The sequence below is a fragment of the Panthera leo genome, chromosome B2 (assembly GCF_018350215.1).
Source record: "Panthera leo isolate Ple1 chromosome B2, P.leo_Ple1_pat1.1, whole genome shotgun sequence".
Lineage (NCBI taxonomy): Eukaryota > Metazoa > Chordata > Mammalia > Carnivora > Felidae > Panthera > Panthera leo.
The window spans coordinates 138535676-138552383 of NC_056683.1; the positions used below are offsets into that span (position 1 = coordinate 138535676).

At 36.5% G+C, this 16708-nt stretch overlaps 1 protein-coding gene across 1 annotated transcript in view; it reads left to right on the plus strand.

Annotated features, from left to right (window-relative positions):
- The window catches only part of SCAF8 (SR-related CTD associated factor 8), a 158918-nt gene that overhangs the window by 22947 nt on the left and 119263 nt on the right, over window positions 1-16708 (plus strand). Inside the window, 2 exon segments of the mRNA XM_042940135.1 lie at window positions 12120-12203; window positions 16063-16107. Of these exon segments, the coding sequence (XP_042796069.1) occupies window positions 12120-12203; window positions 16063-16107 (129 nt within the window).

Here is a 16708-nt window from a genome sequence, read left to right on the forward strand (position 1 = left end):
CTTTGGCTCAGGTCATGATCTCGCGGTTCGTGAGTTCGAGCCCCACATCAGGCTGTCTGCTGTCAGCACAGAGCCCTCTTTGGATCCTCTGCCCTCCCCCCGCCCCCCTCTTCCCCTGCCCCACTTTTGTGCACGCTTGCTCTCTCAAAAAAAATACACATTTAAAAAAATGTAAAAATTCCATGATTCTGACTTTTTGCTTCTTAAAATATATGAAGTCACTCATAAACGTTTTGTAGCTCTTGTATTTAGCACCATACTACCTTTTCCTTCCAGACATTAGTTTTCAGTTCTAAAATTTTCAAATTTTCAGTTGGTTCTTTTTTGTAGTTTTTCTTTCCTTGATGAAAACTTCTGTTTTTGCGTTTATTTCAAGAATTTGCTCCTTTGCCTTATTGGAGATGATTATGATTTCTTTAAAGTTTGATAATTCCAACAGCATCTTCCTGTGGTTGGCATCTGTTGATTATCCTTTCACTTGAGCGTTTTCCTGGTGTGTGTGTGTGTGTGTGTGTGTGTGTTTGTATGTCCAGGAAGTTTGGCTTGTATACTGGACATTTTCAGTATTATATTGTAGGACTTTGTTAAAATCATCTTAAGAATGTTGATTTGTTTTCTTTAGCAGGCATTCAGCTTGGTTAGGTTCAGGATGCAATTTCTGTCTTCCCTTTTTGTAGTGGTTTTGACGTCAGTTCCATCTTACAAGCATTTTGCGTTTTGCTGTTTAGGTGTACTCAAAGCATGTGCCACTCAGGAGTTCGTGGTTTATACAGATTTTTGTTCTCAGAGCCTTTGCTGGGTTTGTTTTGGGCCTGTTTCACGCAAACACAATTCCAGAGTGAGCCCAAGACTTTTAAGTTCCTGCACAGAATTAGAGGATCCTCCTCAGATCTCTGTACAATTCCCATACTCTCTCTAGATCCCAGGGCATCCTTTTCTCTGTTCTCTGGCCAAAAAATCAGGTTTCTCTCCGTGTTGAGCCTTCAGAGATGAAGTGGTGAGAGAAAAAAATGGGGATTTTGGATAATAAAGCCCCTTTTCCTAGTTCCTCTATCTGGAAGTTGCTATTCTTTGGGGGGTTTTTAGGTGCTGGCAACAGTTGCTTCTCTCCAACCCATCGCGGGGCCCAGGGGGAAATGGGAGGGGGGAAGAAAAGAAGATTGCTCCTGATGTCCAGCTCAGCAGCATGGAAGAGGCCTTTTACCTGGTGTTCAGGCTGGACACGAGGGGTTTCCTCTAGTGTTTCTGCCTCTAGCATTGGCTGCAGTGATTCTGCCTACTCTCGGGGATCGAAGCCTGTACATAATACAATTATTTACAACATAAAGCAATATGAAATTTACCTCAGTCCCTTCCCCTGCCATCACCGGTTATTCTACTCCAGTTTCTGGTCAGCTTCCTGTTGTTTCTACTTCTCAGTCCTCAGGTAGCCTCAGGTTGCCTTTGTGTGTTTAGTCTGGCATTTTTAGTTGTACTCAGTGGGGGGAGAGAGGCTGTATTGGCTTGCTCCATCTTGGCTCACTGCCACTCTGGTATACCACTTTAAGAGGTTTTTGTCGTTGTTTTGAGAGAGAGAGAGAGAGAGAGAGAGAGCGAGCGAGCGAGCGTGAGTGCGAGCAGGGGAGGGGCAGAGGGAGAGAGTGAGAGAATAAGCCCACATTGTGCATGGAGCCTGACTCCGGGCTCAATATCACAAATGTGAGATCATTACCTGAACTAAAATCAAGAGTCACTCAGGCACCCCAAGAGTATTGTTTTATCCACTTTATCCCAAGAATTTGGGAAGGATATGTAAATTTTTGTATTGAATTAAGGGACTACGCAAATAAGTTTTTGTTGTCTAAATTTAGTTTTTTAAGTAGTAGTTTTTTGGAGGAGAGTTGATTATAGTTTTTCTTTGTTACTAACACAGTTTTATTTATTAAAAAAAAATTTTTTAGTGTATTTATTTTTCAGAGAGAGAGCGCATGAGCAGGGGAGGGGCAGAGTGAGAGGGAGACACAGAATCTGAAGCAGGCTCCAGGCCCTGAGCTGTCAGCACAGAGCCCGATGCAGGGTTTGAACTCAGCGAGCTCTGAGATCATGACCTGGGCCGAAGTCAGATGCTTAACTGACTGTCCCCCCAGGCACCCCCACTAACACAGTTTTAAACTGTAAGTTAGATTCTAAGATAAATGGCTTCCTTTTTATAAGAGTGTTCAAAACTATACTATTAATCTTAGACCCCTGCCATGGTTGAGAAATAGAATGTTCTCCTTGGTAATATACAAGGTTAATTATTTATGTGAAAATACTTTAGCCCATAGGAAAGCATAATTAGTTACAAAGCATGTAAACATATATGTTTGTCATAATAATTATGTTAGCACTTATACATATCAAATTCTGGCTTTTTAAAAAATACTTATTTTTGATAGAGTGCATATGAGGAAGGGGCAGAGAAGGAGTGACAGAGGATCTGAAGCAGGCTCTGCACTGACAGGCTAACAGTAGCGAGCTGCTGAGTTGGACTCTCAACTGACTAAGCCACCCACCGCCTCACCAAAAGCGTAGTGTGTAGGTTTGATCTTACTAGACAGATGTTTGCATACTTCACATTTATAATTTTAAGAAAATAGGCATCATTTTTCCCGATAATATTTTATACTTCTGTATTTTCTGTTTTTTATTTTAGAAGAGAGCATACGTGAGCTGGGGAGAGGGGCAGATGGGGTGAGAGAAGGGAGAGAGAGAGGACAGCGAGAGAAAGAGGGAATCTTAAGTAGGCTCCATGCTCAGTGCAGAGACTGATTCAGGACTTGATCCCAGGACCCTACGATCATGACCTGAGCCAAAATCAAAAGTCAGATGCTCAACCTACTGAGTCACCCAAGTGCCCCACTTTTTTTTTTTTCAAAGAGGTTCTGGATTTGAGATCCTGACAGAGGTATAGTTTTGCATACCCTTCACTAAATAATAATTACTTTCATTGTATACTTAATTATACTTTGCAGACTGTTTGTTAGAATATTACCTGTCTCCAGAAGCATGCTGTCTGTTCCATGAGGACAGAAATGTTGTCAGTCTCTTCTATTGGATCCATAGTGCCTGGCACTAATGAGTATTTTTGGATTGAGTGATGAATTGTTGGATTATAGAGAATTTGCATTTTCTGTCATCTTTGGGCTTTTAAAAATATTTTCCAATTTTTCTGTACTAAAATATAATCACAGAAAAGGTTTTAAAGCCTAAAAGCCTTTAAGGTTATATTTTAAAGGAAAAGATTATTTCTTAATTTTCCTCATTGATTTTTAGATTTATAACATTTTAGATTTTATGTGCTGTGATGTTTCAATTACATATGGTTTATTTATTTCAAAGATGCACTTGAAACATTGGAAATTTTTAAAAAGTTTTTTAAAATATTTATTTTTGACAGAGAGAAAGCAAGTGAGGGAGGAACAGAGAGAGAGAGGGAGAGGGAGACAAAGAATCCGAAGCAGGCTCCAGGTTCGGAGCTATCAGCACAGAGCCCAACTCGAGGCTTGAACTCACAAACCGTGAGATCATGACCTAAGCTGAAGTCAGATGCTTAACCGACGGAGCCATCCAGTCACCTCAAAACATTGGACATTTTTATACTGGCACATTATTAGTTTAAAATCAGGAGCTGTGCCTTTGTTAAAAGCTTGATCTGGGGCGCCTGGCAGAATATCTGTAACATATCTTTTGCTCTAAAAAGTTCTGATTGTTCAAGAATATTTCTACTTCAATGGAAATAACCCAAGCTTACGTATAGTTTTCATTCAAACATTTGTTACAAAGAAATATACTTTAAAAAATCTGAGGTAGGGGCAGCTGGGTGGCTCAGAATTTGCGGTCTGTGAGTTTGAGCCCCGCGTTGGCCTCTGTGCTGACAGCTCAGAACCTGGAGCCTGCTTCAGATTCTTTGTCCCCCTCTCTGTCTGCCACTCCCCTGCTCACATCCTCTCACAAAAATAAAAAACATTAAAAAAAAAAAAAAAATCTGGGGCGCCTGGGTGGCTCAGTCAGTTAAGTGTCAGACTTCAGGTCAGGTCACAATCTCGTGGTCCATGAGTTTGAGCCCTGCGTCGAGCTCTGTGCTGACAGCTCAGAGCCTGGGGCCTGCTTCAGATTCTTTGTCTCCCCCTCTCTCTCTGCCCCTCCCTCACTTGTGCTGTTTCTCTCTCTCTCTCAAAAATGAATAAATGTAAAAAAATAAAAATTTGAGTATAAAGTCACTGTTGGTTTCATTATTCTTTTAGAACATGCTTTTAGTGTTGCATTTTCTTAGTGTTGAATCTGCTACTGTTAATTCTGTTGTTACTTTCTGGTCACATTCTGCTATGTCAAGTGCAACTGATTTTATGTTACTTCAATACATGCTTATTGTATCTAATATTTCATTGTATCTAATATTTATCTCAAATCAAAAAATAATTTGGAAGACCCTGCTATATAGGAGAGGAGAACTTGTATATTAGGGAGTGACAAATTTTGGATGTAGTTGAAGTAAACCTTTTAGTAAAGTATTCCTTCTCAGGTATTACAGTTGGAGAATAATCTCTTTAAAGTGACTATCAGTGAAACAAGTCTCTTACTTACTTTTTTTATTCCTATATGCAAAACACTGAATTTCTATTTTTTTTATGTTTCAAGTTATTTAGGAAATTTTTTTTCATTTTAATTTTGACTTTGAATTATAAAAATAACTTTCACAAAAATATTTTGCAAAAGTTAAAAAAATCTATACAGTCAAGATATAACGAAGAAAAATCATTTACAGCTTTTTTAACTGTGTAAGTTTTCTGTTGGTGTGTAACACATTGCCACAAATTTAGCTTGTGGCTTAAAGGACCACAGATTTATTTTACAAATTCCATGGGTCATGACCCAAGCACCAGTTTGCTGCCTTTGCTGATGGGCTCACCAGGCAGAAATCTAGGAGTCATCTAGGCTGGATGCTCTCATTCAAGACATGGGTTCCTCTTCCAGCTTCATTTAGGTTGCTGACTGAATACAGTTCCTTGCTGTTATAGGGTTGAGGTCTGGTTAGTTCGCTAGCTATGGGCTGGGGTGTTGCTCTCAGTTCCTACCAGCTACCTCAGGTCCTAGTAGTCATGTGGCCCCCTCACACGGCCATGTGAGAGAGCTAGATCTTTGGTGTCTCTTCTAATGACACTAGTCCTGTTGAGTCAGTCTTATGATCTCTTGTAACTTTACACTCTTACAATCTCATGTCACTTTACCACCATGTAGGCTCTATTTTCAAATACAGTCACATTCGTGGTTGGGGATTCAACATAAGAATTTTGAGGGGAGAGATACTGTGGAGGGCCATTGTGGCAAGTATAGTTAAAACAAGATTGCACTAAGATATGATTATTATATTTTTCAAAGTAACATAGGCGTGTAATTTTTTTAAGGACAAAAGAAATTTTATTTGAAGCTCATCCTTCTCACCTTACGCTGGATCCTCCAAAGAGAAAAATGTTTTAGTTCTTAATACTTTAGTTCCTTTGCTGATTACGTTCATGTATCTAAGCAGTATTTTTGTAATACTGTTCCTTGAATAGTCGATTTTAGATGTTATTGACTTTTTGCAAGAATAGATGAGGCATTAGTTCACTTGTGTTGCTCTTGCTGTCTTTAATACCTCAATTTTGCGTGGTGGGACTCTGGAATTAGGCAGGACAAATTATTTTCCTCTGGGTGTATCTTCTGTGTGTACTGTGGCTTGTGGTTTCCTCTTTATGTCCTCAGTTACTAATCCCCTTAATAATATTTCCAGTTTTTGTAAATTTGTGACATCTTGTTTGCTGATTATACTCCCCTTCCTATTCTGTTTTCATTGTGAGGTTTTGTTTTTTTTGTTATTTTTCCACCTGTTTAAAATTGTATTCCTTTATTGTCCTCCTAATAGGAGGAAGAGGAGAAAAATGTCTGTAGTCAGCTTGCTGTCTTGAATTTAAAGTATCAGGATTGTGTTTGTTCCACAATTTCTGATTTTCTGATTTTGGAGATTTGAGGGATTCTAACTAGTACTATCAAGGCAGTAAAGGACCATTGTTGGGAAAGATGGATTGGATTGATCACTGTTTTAGTTATTTTAGGTTTACATAGTGGGTTAATTCCATTGATCATGGAGCCACACCCTTGAAGGTTTAACAATTAACCTGTAAATGAGCAAGATTTTACCTAAATTTGATTGTTCTCCTGGGTGGTCAGTTAAGTTCTTTTTTGGGCTCTTCCAAGGTAATGATAGAATTCATGTAATACCTATGCTCAAATTGGGAAAGGCACTGAAGTTTTTGAAGTGAGTTCCCTTAAAATAACAGCATGAAGTACAACATTTTGTTAAGTTTTGGGTGATGAGTCACACTCAGCGTGTGGAAGAGGGTGGATCAAGGAGGACATGAATATGCTTTCCAGAGACATGAGATTGCAGTGTTTATCTAAAAGGAAAAAAAAGTGCACAGTTCTAGGATTGAGAAACATTGCCCAAGTTCAGAGTTGGCCTGCTTTTGTAGGTAACTTCTCTTGGAACATACCCTGCCCATTCATGTGTGAATTGGTCCTCGGTTGCTTTCTTGCAACAGGGGTAGAGCTGAGTAGTGTGATAAGAGACCATGTAGTCTTAAAAGTGTAAAATACTTACTGTGGTGACTATTCCTTGGCCTAATCAGTAGTTGACAGCTAGCAACTTTAAAGATCTTTATTCTAAATAAAGCAGCCAGCAACAACTCACATATCTCAGTGTAGGTAAAAAATTTCTCAAAACTTGATTAAAGTCATTAGAAACTGATTTGATTAGTTGTTGTTTTCATATCTAAAAAATACATTTGATGTGCCTACAAGTTCCTGAAGGGAGTGAAACATAAGGAAGGAATTAATTAGACTGAAATCCAGGCTATTGTTTAATGTCTTTGTGTAAATAAGTCTTGAGTAGCCAAAGGAAAGGACAGGTCAAGACTGGGACTTCATTTCAGCCAGAGGTCAGACAGATACGGAGAGTTTGTATAAATAAAGGATTGTCACATGAGATTAAATAACATTAGAACATAGCATTCGAGGGGAAGAAGCTTGGTTTTCAGACACAGCAGGTATCAGTAGCCCTAGAAAAGTTAAAATAGTCTTAACAAAGGGAATAGTTTGATGGAACAAACTAACAGGAATCAGCAGCCACTTTAGACTTTAGAAAACACTATAGCAGGGAGCCAGCCAGACCCCAAAAAATTGATGTGTAGGATTAAAACATATACATGAGAAAACTGGATATCTAGAGATCCCAAGCTTAGAGTGCATGCAGCCCCGATCTTCTGACCCAAGCATAGTGGTGGGAATCATCAGGCAAATGGGAAAAAAAAAGTCCCAGAGTAAACTTTCATTCTTCTCCAACATTTTCCAATCTAAAACCAGATCACATGTTGAGAATACCGGGAGAATAACATTCCCAATTTTTGGTGAGGGATTGGTATTTCTGATTAGAATGAGGATTGAAATGAAGCTTGGCACTTCCTAATGGCAATATTGTAGCAGAATTAAGTTATCAGTTGGGTATTACAGGTTTATTACTGTCTGTCACACATTATGTCATATCCTGTAGATTTAAAGATTAAATATACTCTCTTGATATACATTGGATTATTTATAGAAGTTTTTTAAAAGCTTTGAATGGTCTGACAGTGTATTTCATCACTATTTTCTTTTGCTAAAATACTGAATGTTGTAGTGATAATCGTACAATTCTCAACAAATAGTCTTTAATGCAGGTCCTAGAGGATTGAGTTTGATGTTGAGAGAATTGACAACAGTGAAATATATAGAACACTTAAATTGAGATAGAAGTTGAATAGAAGGAAGAGTGGATAATGACAAGCTGTCTCTGAAGTCATGTGCTTAGTTCACATTAGTTCATTAAATGTATAAATTTATACTCCACCTACTTCAAAGGAACTTTGAAGCAGCTTATCAAAATTAGACACCCATGAAAATACATTTTATTTTTAGATCCAGTAAAACTAATAGTTAAATATAGCACAGAAGTAGATGTTAATAGACATTTGAGATTTATGTTCAGACAAGTAGAAGAAACATCAGCAGGCTCACTTAGAAGCCAAGCCACAGGATGGGAGAAACATTAATTTTTTTTTTTTTTTTTGATTAAAAAAGTAAGCACATGAAAACTAGCTGAATCATTATCCTGTTTCTGTATTCAAGGAGAAAATACTTTGGGAATTCTTGCATAAGGGATTTTTTGGGGGGTTAAAGATAATTTCTTTAACAGATTGGTAAAACACAGTGTACTTACAGTTTAGTAAAGGCATATGGTGGGGAATTAAATGAAATGATCTGTGTCCATATTCTGATGATGAGATTTAATAAAGAAATGAGATTTTAGAGAATCCAGAATAATGGTTAGCTGGAAGTGTATATATTAAGTGAGCCTTGGAAAAGTACTTTATTATCAGTATTTCTCTGAGCACTGCCTTAAATTTCTGCAGTAGCTGCATTTAAAAAGGGGGAGGAGATGTCTGGTGAAAGATGCCTTTTAAAAATGTTTTATAGGTCTAAATTGCATGTCCCCTAACTCACCCTCCAGCCCTCAACACACACAAAGAGAACAAACGAAGCTTTGGTGTGCTGTGATATGGACGAATACTTGATTGAGACTTGGGGCTTTGCTACACGCAATGTATAGTCAACTTTGCTACATGCAATCTATAGTCAACGCATAAACCTGATGCGTTTTCATCTCCCTAGTAATAGAAGTTATTTTAGAATGGACTTGCAAGTATTGGAGTGAATAGATGTTTGATGGATCCCTTCATATTGTTCATTTAGATGGAGAATACCTACCAGAGAGAAGGATTTTAATTTTAATAATGGCTAGCCTTGTTGAGTAACTTTAATATGTTCTAAAAGCTTTATTATATGTGATGTTTCTGTGAAATGAGTTTCTACTTTGTGAATGAGAAAATGAAACTTCAGAGCTTTAGCAACTTGTAATAAGGTGACATAGTTGGAATTTCTATCCAGGTCTTTCTGTGCAAAGCTTGTACAATGTTGTGTCTTATGTATATTCATTTTAATTTATTCTTTACAAATATTTATTTTTTGAAGATACTGAAGGTACAGTTTGGAGACAAGGAAAAAATCTAAACAAAAAAGACACAGTTTCTATTTTTGAGCTTACTCTCTTGTAAGAGAAGGCAAGAGTGGGTCTCAGACAGGCAGCAGCCAGAGCCTATGAGAAATTCTGGGAAATTGACCTTTACTTTTTATATACAGCTTGGTGTAAGCACCGTAGAATGTGTTGATGTTATTTTGTACCTGGTGAGTAGACTGGCATACGGGTAAGAATTGAAGACAGAAATATATTAAAATTCCCTGTGAGGGGCACCTGGGCAGCTCAGTCGGTTAAACGACTGACTTCATCTCAGGTCACGGTCTCACGGTTCATGAGTTCCAGCCCTGCGTCGGGCTCAGCATTGACTGCTTGGAGCCTGGAGCCTGCTTCAGATTCTCTGTCTTCCCCTCTCTCTCTGCTCCTCCGCTACTGTGCTCGCTCGCGCGCGCGCTCTCTCTCTCTCTCTCTCTCTCTCTCTCTCAAAAATAAATAAATATTTTAAAAAATTTCCTGTAAATTTGACAGAGGTAATTTAAATCATCTGATGGGATCTTGACCCTAATGGGTGGCAGTGTCATCAACAGGTGGGCACTTCAACGGAAGGATATTTGTGTGCCGCACAATTGATTTCAGCTTGAACAGCCCTTGTACCATTAATGTCGTATTAACGTAAACTGTATTAAAGGAACTTACGTTCTTTGTCCTTGGTGTTACTGTCATTTGTGACAGTTCTTTTAAAAATCAAGTATTAGTTAAATGATCAATAAATAAATGTCAGAGTGCTATGATGAGTGCTTCAGAGCCGAATGACGTACAGTAAGAGCACGAAAGGGGAAGTATTGATCTGGCTGATTCCTCATTGGGTGTTGCTTAAACTAAGATGTATGACTGCACATTAACCAGCAAGGAGGCCATGGTGAGGAGTATTCCAAAGAGAGGGAATGGGTCCATTTTAAAGGCTCTGTGGCAGGAAACTGAAAAAAAAGACCATTGTGCCTAGAGCAAAGGGCTCAGGATGGGAGCATGGGGCGAAATGAGACTGGAAAGGTAGACAGGAATTGAACCATGTGTTTATTCAAAGCATGGGAAGTCATTGACCTTTTAAGGGGTATTAGTCAACTGATCAGATTAGTTTTTGAAAAGATAGGCGTGCACATCCATTTAGAGGTGTTGTCTGTGTGAGAGATGAAAGTGATTTGAGCTGTGGTTGTGATGGTGGTAGGAGTAGGAAGAGGAGACAAATATGGGGGAAACTGGGTAAAAATCAGTAGAATTCATTGATAGATGAAGCAAAACCTGTGGAGGACTCCCTAAATTGCCAGTTGACTAACATTCTGTTTAAGTTACTTTTAAAGTCTGTTCAGATTTATTTTGGCTGTATTCAAATGGCCAAAGCTTAGTTTTCAGACTTGAAATTAATAATCTTGTAGCATTATAGTTAAAATCTTAGCATCACTGAGTACAATGTAAATTTTAATCAGTATTCATTTAAGCTTAGTTATTTGTTCACTGCCTGATTTTTCCCACCTTTTTTTTAAAAAAAATTATTTATTTACTATGAGACAGAGTGAGAGCAATTGCGGGAGAGGGAGGGAGAATCCCAGGCAGGCTCTGCACCATCAGTTCAGAGCCTGATGCAGGATTCGAAATCACATACTATGAGGTCATGATCTGAGCCAAAGTCGGACGCTAAGCCTACTGTGCCGCTCAGGTGCCCCCTGATTTTCCCACCTTTAACTGATTTTCTCTCTAAGCAGTTTTATATCCTTTGCTTATATGAGAAATTTCAAAACAAAATTATTTTTTTTTGGTGTGGGGGATTACTGCTAAACCTTAAATCCTTTGATTTCTAAAAAGTTTTGAGATATAATTTATATACCATACAGTTAACCAATTTGAAGTGTATAATTCAGTGGCATTTAGTATGACTGTACAACATTACCACAATCAATTTTAGAATATTTTTATTACTACCCAAAAGAAATGTTGTACACATTAGTAGTAACATATCATTTCTTCCAAATTCCCCCAGTTGTAGGCAGTCACCAGTAGATATGATTTTTCTGAACATATCATATCAATGGAATCTTGTAATATCTGGTCTTTTTAATATAGTTTTTTTAACTGAGTATAATGTTTTCAAGGTTCATCTATTATGTAGCATGTATCATTCCTTTTTTGATGGCTAATATTCTGAATGGTTTTAACATATTATGTTCATTCATCAGTTGATGGACATTGGGTGGTTTTCCACTTTTTTACATCACTTTTTTATGAGTAATGTTGTAATGACCATTTGTGTACAGTTTTTATGTGAACATTATTTTCAGTTCTTTTGGGTATATACCTGGGAGTGGAAATGCTGTGTCATATTATGTATTACTATGTTTCACTTTTTGAGGAACCACCAAGCCATTTTCCAAAGCTGCTGCCCCATTTTACATTCCCACTAGCATTGTATAAGCTTTCCAGTTTCTGCACATCCTTGCTCACTCTTGTGATTATCTGTCTTTTTGATTATAATCAAGTAAATGTGAAGTGGTAACTCATTGTGGGTTTTTGTTTTTGTTTTTGTTTTTTAATGTTTATTTTATTTTGAGAGAGAGAGAGAGAGAGAGAGACAGCAAGCCGGAGCAGGGGAGGGGCAGAGGGAGAGGGAGAGAGAATCCCAAGCAGGCTCTGTCCTGTTCTGTACAAAGCCCCACACAGGGCTTGATCCCACAAACCGTGCCTGAGATCATGACCTGAGCTGAACTCAAGAGTCAGATGCTTAACTGACTGAGCCACCCAGGTGCCCCCTCATTGTGGTTTTGGTTTGCATTTCTCTGATGGCTAATGTTGTTGAACTTGATTTTTAAAAGAAACCAGCACTTTGATTGTATTGAGACTATAAAAATGGAAATGTTTGGTAACTTTCTGTAATTGCTTAGAGACCATTAGTTTTGCTGTATTTAAAATTTGTTCTTTTTTTCCTTTTTTTTTTTGTCAGTTGTATTCCCTGAATGACTATAAACCACCCATTTCTAAAGCCAAAATGACCCAAATTACTAAGGCTGCCATCAAAGCTATTAAGGTGAGTAATAAATTTTACACTTGAGTTTTCAGAAGAAAATACTATACTAATATTTTAGAGGAGGAATAATTGTTAAAGATTATATAGTTGACCATTGAACATCACAGATTTGAACTGCACAGTCCTCTTACATGTGAATTTTTTTTTTGTTCATAGGTACAGTGCAGGTACTGTGGATTTTTTTTTTCTTCCTTAGGAGTTTCCTAATTACATATCCTTTTCTCCAGCTTACTTTGTTGTAAGAATATGGTATATGATACATACAGAAAATATGTGTTAACATTTTGTTATTGGTAAGGCTTCTGGTCAGTAGTACTTAATTTTGAGGGAGTCACAGTTCTGTGCAGATTTTCGACTGTGCAATCAGTCGGTTGCTTCTAACTCTCATGTTGTTTCAGGGTCAACTGTGTATTTTCTTCCTCTTTACAGAGTTAATAAATGTTCTTGGGGAAAAACACAAAAATGAAAATCTGGTTATCACCTGCTAGCTCGCCTACCTAGAGCTAAACATTTAACATTTTGATAAATGTTCTTCCATGAACTTGAAGCTATCATTTTTCTTTACTTTTCATAAGCAAGATTTAAGATAGGGCCACATTGTGGAGAATGTGTTTATGCTGCTGTTTGTCACACTGACTTTACAGAATCTTGGTAAAAGGTTTCTAAATGAAAATTAATGTTTTTTTTAATTCTTTATATTTGAAAATGAGACATTATGAAAAATAATTGAGCCTTATTGTTTATAGGACATTTGAACTGGGGGTAGAGGCCATAGGCATTTCGCCATTGCTCTGATACAGTGGTTTTGAGCCAATCTGTGTTGACTCATGGATATTCTGAAAATCTCAGAGAAAGGTTGGACTTTCTGTAGAGAAATATACAGATGCACAAAATTTTGCATAAAATTTCTTGGCCTTAAGGACCTTTTGAAGTTCAACCAAACACCTCTTTCTAAGAGGTTCTTGTCCCCAAAGTTAAGACTCCCTGCTTTAGTAAGCTGTTAAAATTGAGAATGAATGAGTGCTTATTTTTAATTAAGTAGGTTTCAACCTGTGGATATTTGGTGATATGTTTTCCTACTATAAATAAGAACATCAGCCATAACCAGAAGCACCAATTATTTGAATAAGTTGTCTCTGAATAACCGCATTATCTATTAGATTTAACAAATTCCTATTTACAGAGAGAATTGCCACTAGGAAAAAATTCACATAGTTGATTTTTCAGTGTTCTGATGGCCATAGCTTAGTTTTCAGATGTACAGTTAATTTCTTACATCATTATAGTTAAAATCCCTGTTTATATGTGGAAAATCAAAGAGGTGATAAGCGATAAGGACAGTGACCAGTAAGCACTTAGCCAAGAGAATTCTTCCAAAAAAGTGATTTTTCAGGATATCTGATAGGCTTAGTATAGAATATTTAGTTTCTTGGGACTTTCTTTATCCTATTTTACATTGTGATCTGATTTTTATGATCATGATCTGGAGAGTGTACAAACATGTATATTATTACCATTTTTATTCTGTGAAAATAATTGATGTATTTTATGTAAGTTGAGCAAGAATACTTTTTAAAAATTGTTTTCAATAAAGTATAGTTGACACATAATGTACTCATTTCGGGTTTATAGCTTTGTGATACAGTGTCTCTATTCCTTATCCTGTGCTCAACACGAGTAACTGTCATCTGTCACCATACGTTGCTATTACAGTATCATTAATTATATTCCCGATGCTGTACCTTTTGATAACCTATTTAAGCCACAACTGGAAGCCTGTCTCCCACTTCCCTTCACCTATTTTGCCCATCCCTCCACCCCCTTCCCTCTGAGAATACTTTTTAATTAAAATACTCTGTAAGTATTGGCGTCAACATTATTTCTATTTTTCAGGTGTAGGAAGGACCTAAGAGAAATTAATTTGCAATAGTCAGCATAAATACAGCTAGATTTGAATCCAAGTTTCTCTTAATCAAGAACCTAACTATTGATATACTATACTATTTTGATTTATTGTTATTGCTTTAAATTTTTTAATTTTGAAAATTCAACATCGATGTTGCAAAATATAATGAGCAACGCAGAGTCTTCTATTAGATTTGCCAATTGTTATATTTTGCTACATTTGGTTTGTTTCTGCACACACAAACACATTTTTTGGCTGAATTGTTTGAGTTTCAGATTTCATTCATAATAACACTTAAATCCCTAAATATTTGATTTTGACTCTCCTAAGAACAAAGACATTTCCTAAGTAATTATGTAGTGCACTGATCACATGCAAGAAATTTCAGGATCCAGTAAGATCGTGCATTACATTTATTTGTCCTGTCACTCAGCCTGACCCAGCTTTTTTTGTTTTGTTTTTTATGTCATTGACATTTTTTAAGAGTTCAGACCAGTTGTTTCGCAGTACTGTATTATTTTAAACTGCATTTAGTACATAACATAAATTGAGATTTGAACTGCCTTTTAAATCAGATTTAAATGATACTGTGGTTCATACTGAGGTAAGTTGTTTTCTTTTTTTTAATCAGTGTTTAGAGGCATGATTATTTTGATGGGCAGTTAACATTGCACACTGTCAGAAAAATCTCACAGATGAACCTACTAGGGAAGAAGGCCTATGTGAATTGATAAACTTTGAATTAAAATTTAGTAAGCAGTTTTACTCAGAATTACATGTAGTAAAATGGCTAGAAGCAGGAAGCATTGTCAAGATGTTTTCCAGAAGAATTATTATTTAATAACAATGATTCAGTATGTAATCAATATTTTGTATGTTAATTTTAAATGCTTAAGTAGTGCTTAACTAACTTTTAAGTAGTTGTTTTCCTTTTTTTTGCTTAAGCAACTTAAACTTGTGAGTAAACTGTTCCTTTATAGTATGAAAATTTTAGCCAAACTTAAATTTGGATATTTTGATTTGATGACTGTTAGTAATGAGGTTTTCCTTTATTTTTTATTTTATAAATATTGGATTTCATGATGCAGTTCAGAGGAATGTTCTTGTGTCTCTTAAGGGCCAGAGGATGGCCCTTAAAAATAGAATTCCTGAGGTGAAAGTATAAATAGAAGCACAATTGAAGTTCTTTAAACAAATATGCTAATATGCAATTGCCATAAACTAAAATATATTACCCTGATTTAAAGATACTGTAGGAGGTCTTTCCCTTCCATGAAAGTAAGAATATACCTTTGCCTGTGTGCTTATTACCAGTACTTTGCTGTCAACATAACCACTTGGGAAAGTATGGTTTTATAAGGACCGTGATTGAATTCTTTTGTATCTCTTAACACACTTTGGATACATAAATTGGCAATTCAACATCATGGGGGGTGGGGTGCTGATCCCCCCACGCATCGAGAATCTGTGTATAACATTGGACTCCCTCAAAACTTAACTACTGATAGGTTACTGTTGACCTGAAGCCTAACTGGTAACATAAATAGTTGATTAAATACAGTATATGTACTATATACTATATTCTTACAATTGAGTAAGCTAGGGAAAATAGGATAATTATTAAGAAAATCATAAGATAAAATACACTTACAGTACTCTATTTATTGAGAAAAATCAGCGTGTAAGTGGACCCACACAGTTCAAACCTGTGTTCAAGGGTCACTTGTACTGACCATGCATGTATGTATGTATATATGTATGTCAAGAATTCTTTACTAATTAGATGTCATAGTTACATGCTTATGAATGGGAGTGACATGTTTGTCTCAAAATTCATGATTAAAAAGTATTGTTTAGATAAACCTTTGAAACTATGTTAAACCTACGTGTAACAGGAAAATTTGAATGTAATTGAACAGATTTTAAAAGTACACTTCATGTTTTTTCTTTCAGTTCTATAAACACGTGGTACAGAGTGTTGAGAAATTCATTCAGAAAGTAAGTATATAATTTTCCATATATACACTAAATGTACTGTAATTCTAGATTAATGCCTTGTGCTCTACTCTTTTAAATCAGATACTCAAGTTTAAATTGTTTTGATGGGCTATTAAAAGTGATTTCACTTATTTTCTAATTAATAAATAAAATGGTAGTGCTTTTTGTATGCTTCTAAAAACAATAGCTTTTATTCAGGTAGATGTTATTGTCAATTTGCAGTGCCATAGTGAGCATCATGTCACTTGAAAAAAATGGTGTGCATATGATTGATTTTAAATAGCATTCCAAATTTGTTGCTTTTTATAGCTTTTCAGGAAATTCTTGCTGGTCATTTTAAGCAGAATGCTTAGATAGCAAGACTTTTAGATAAGGTGTGGAGAAGACATTGCCTACCAGCTACTTCTCTTCTGCTAATTCATTTTGTCTCATCCATTAGGACATTATACATCTCAACATCTTATTACGTAGACTTGAAATTCCATTTTCCAGGGTAAGCAGAGGGAGATGAAGTTGAAAACAGCTGTCTTACACACATGTAGTAGTGCTTTTTATAAGCACAGTCTTGGTGATCAGTGCCCTATTCATGCCACAGTTTGGG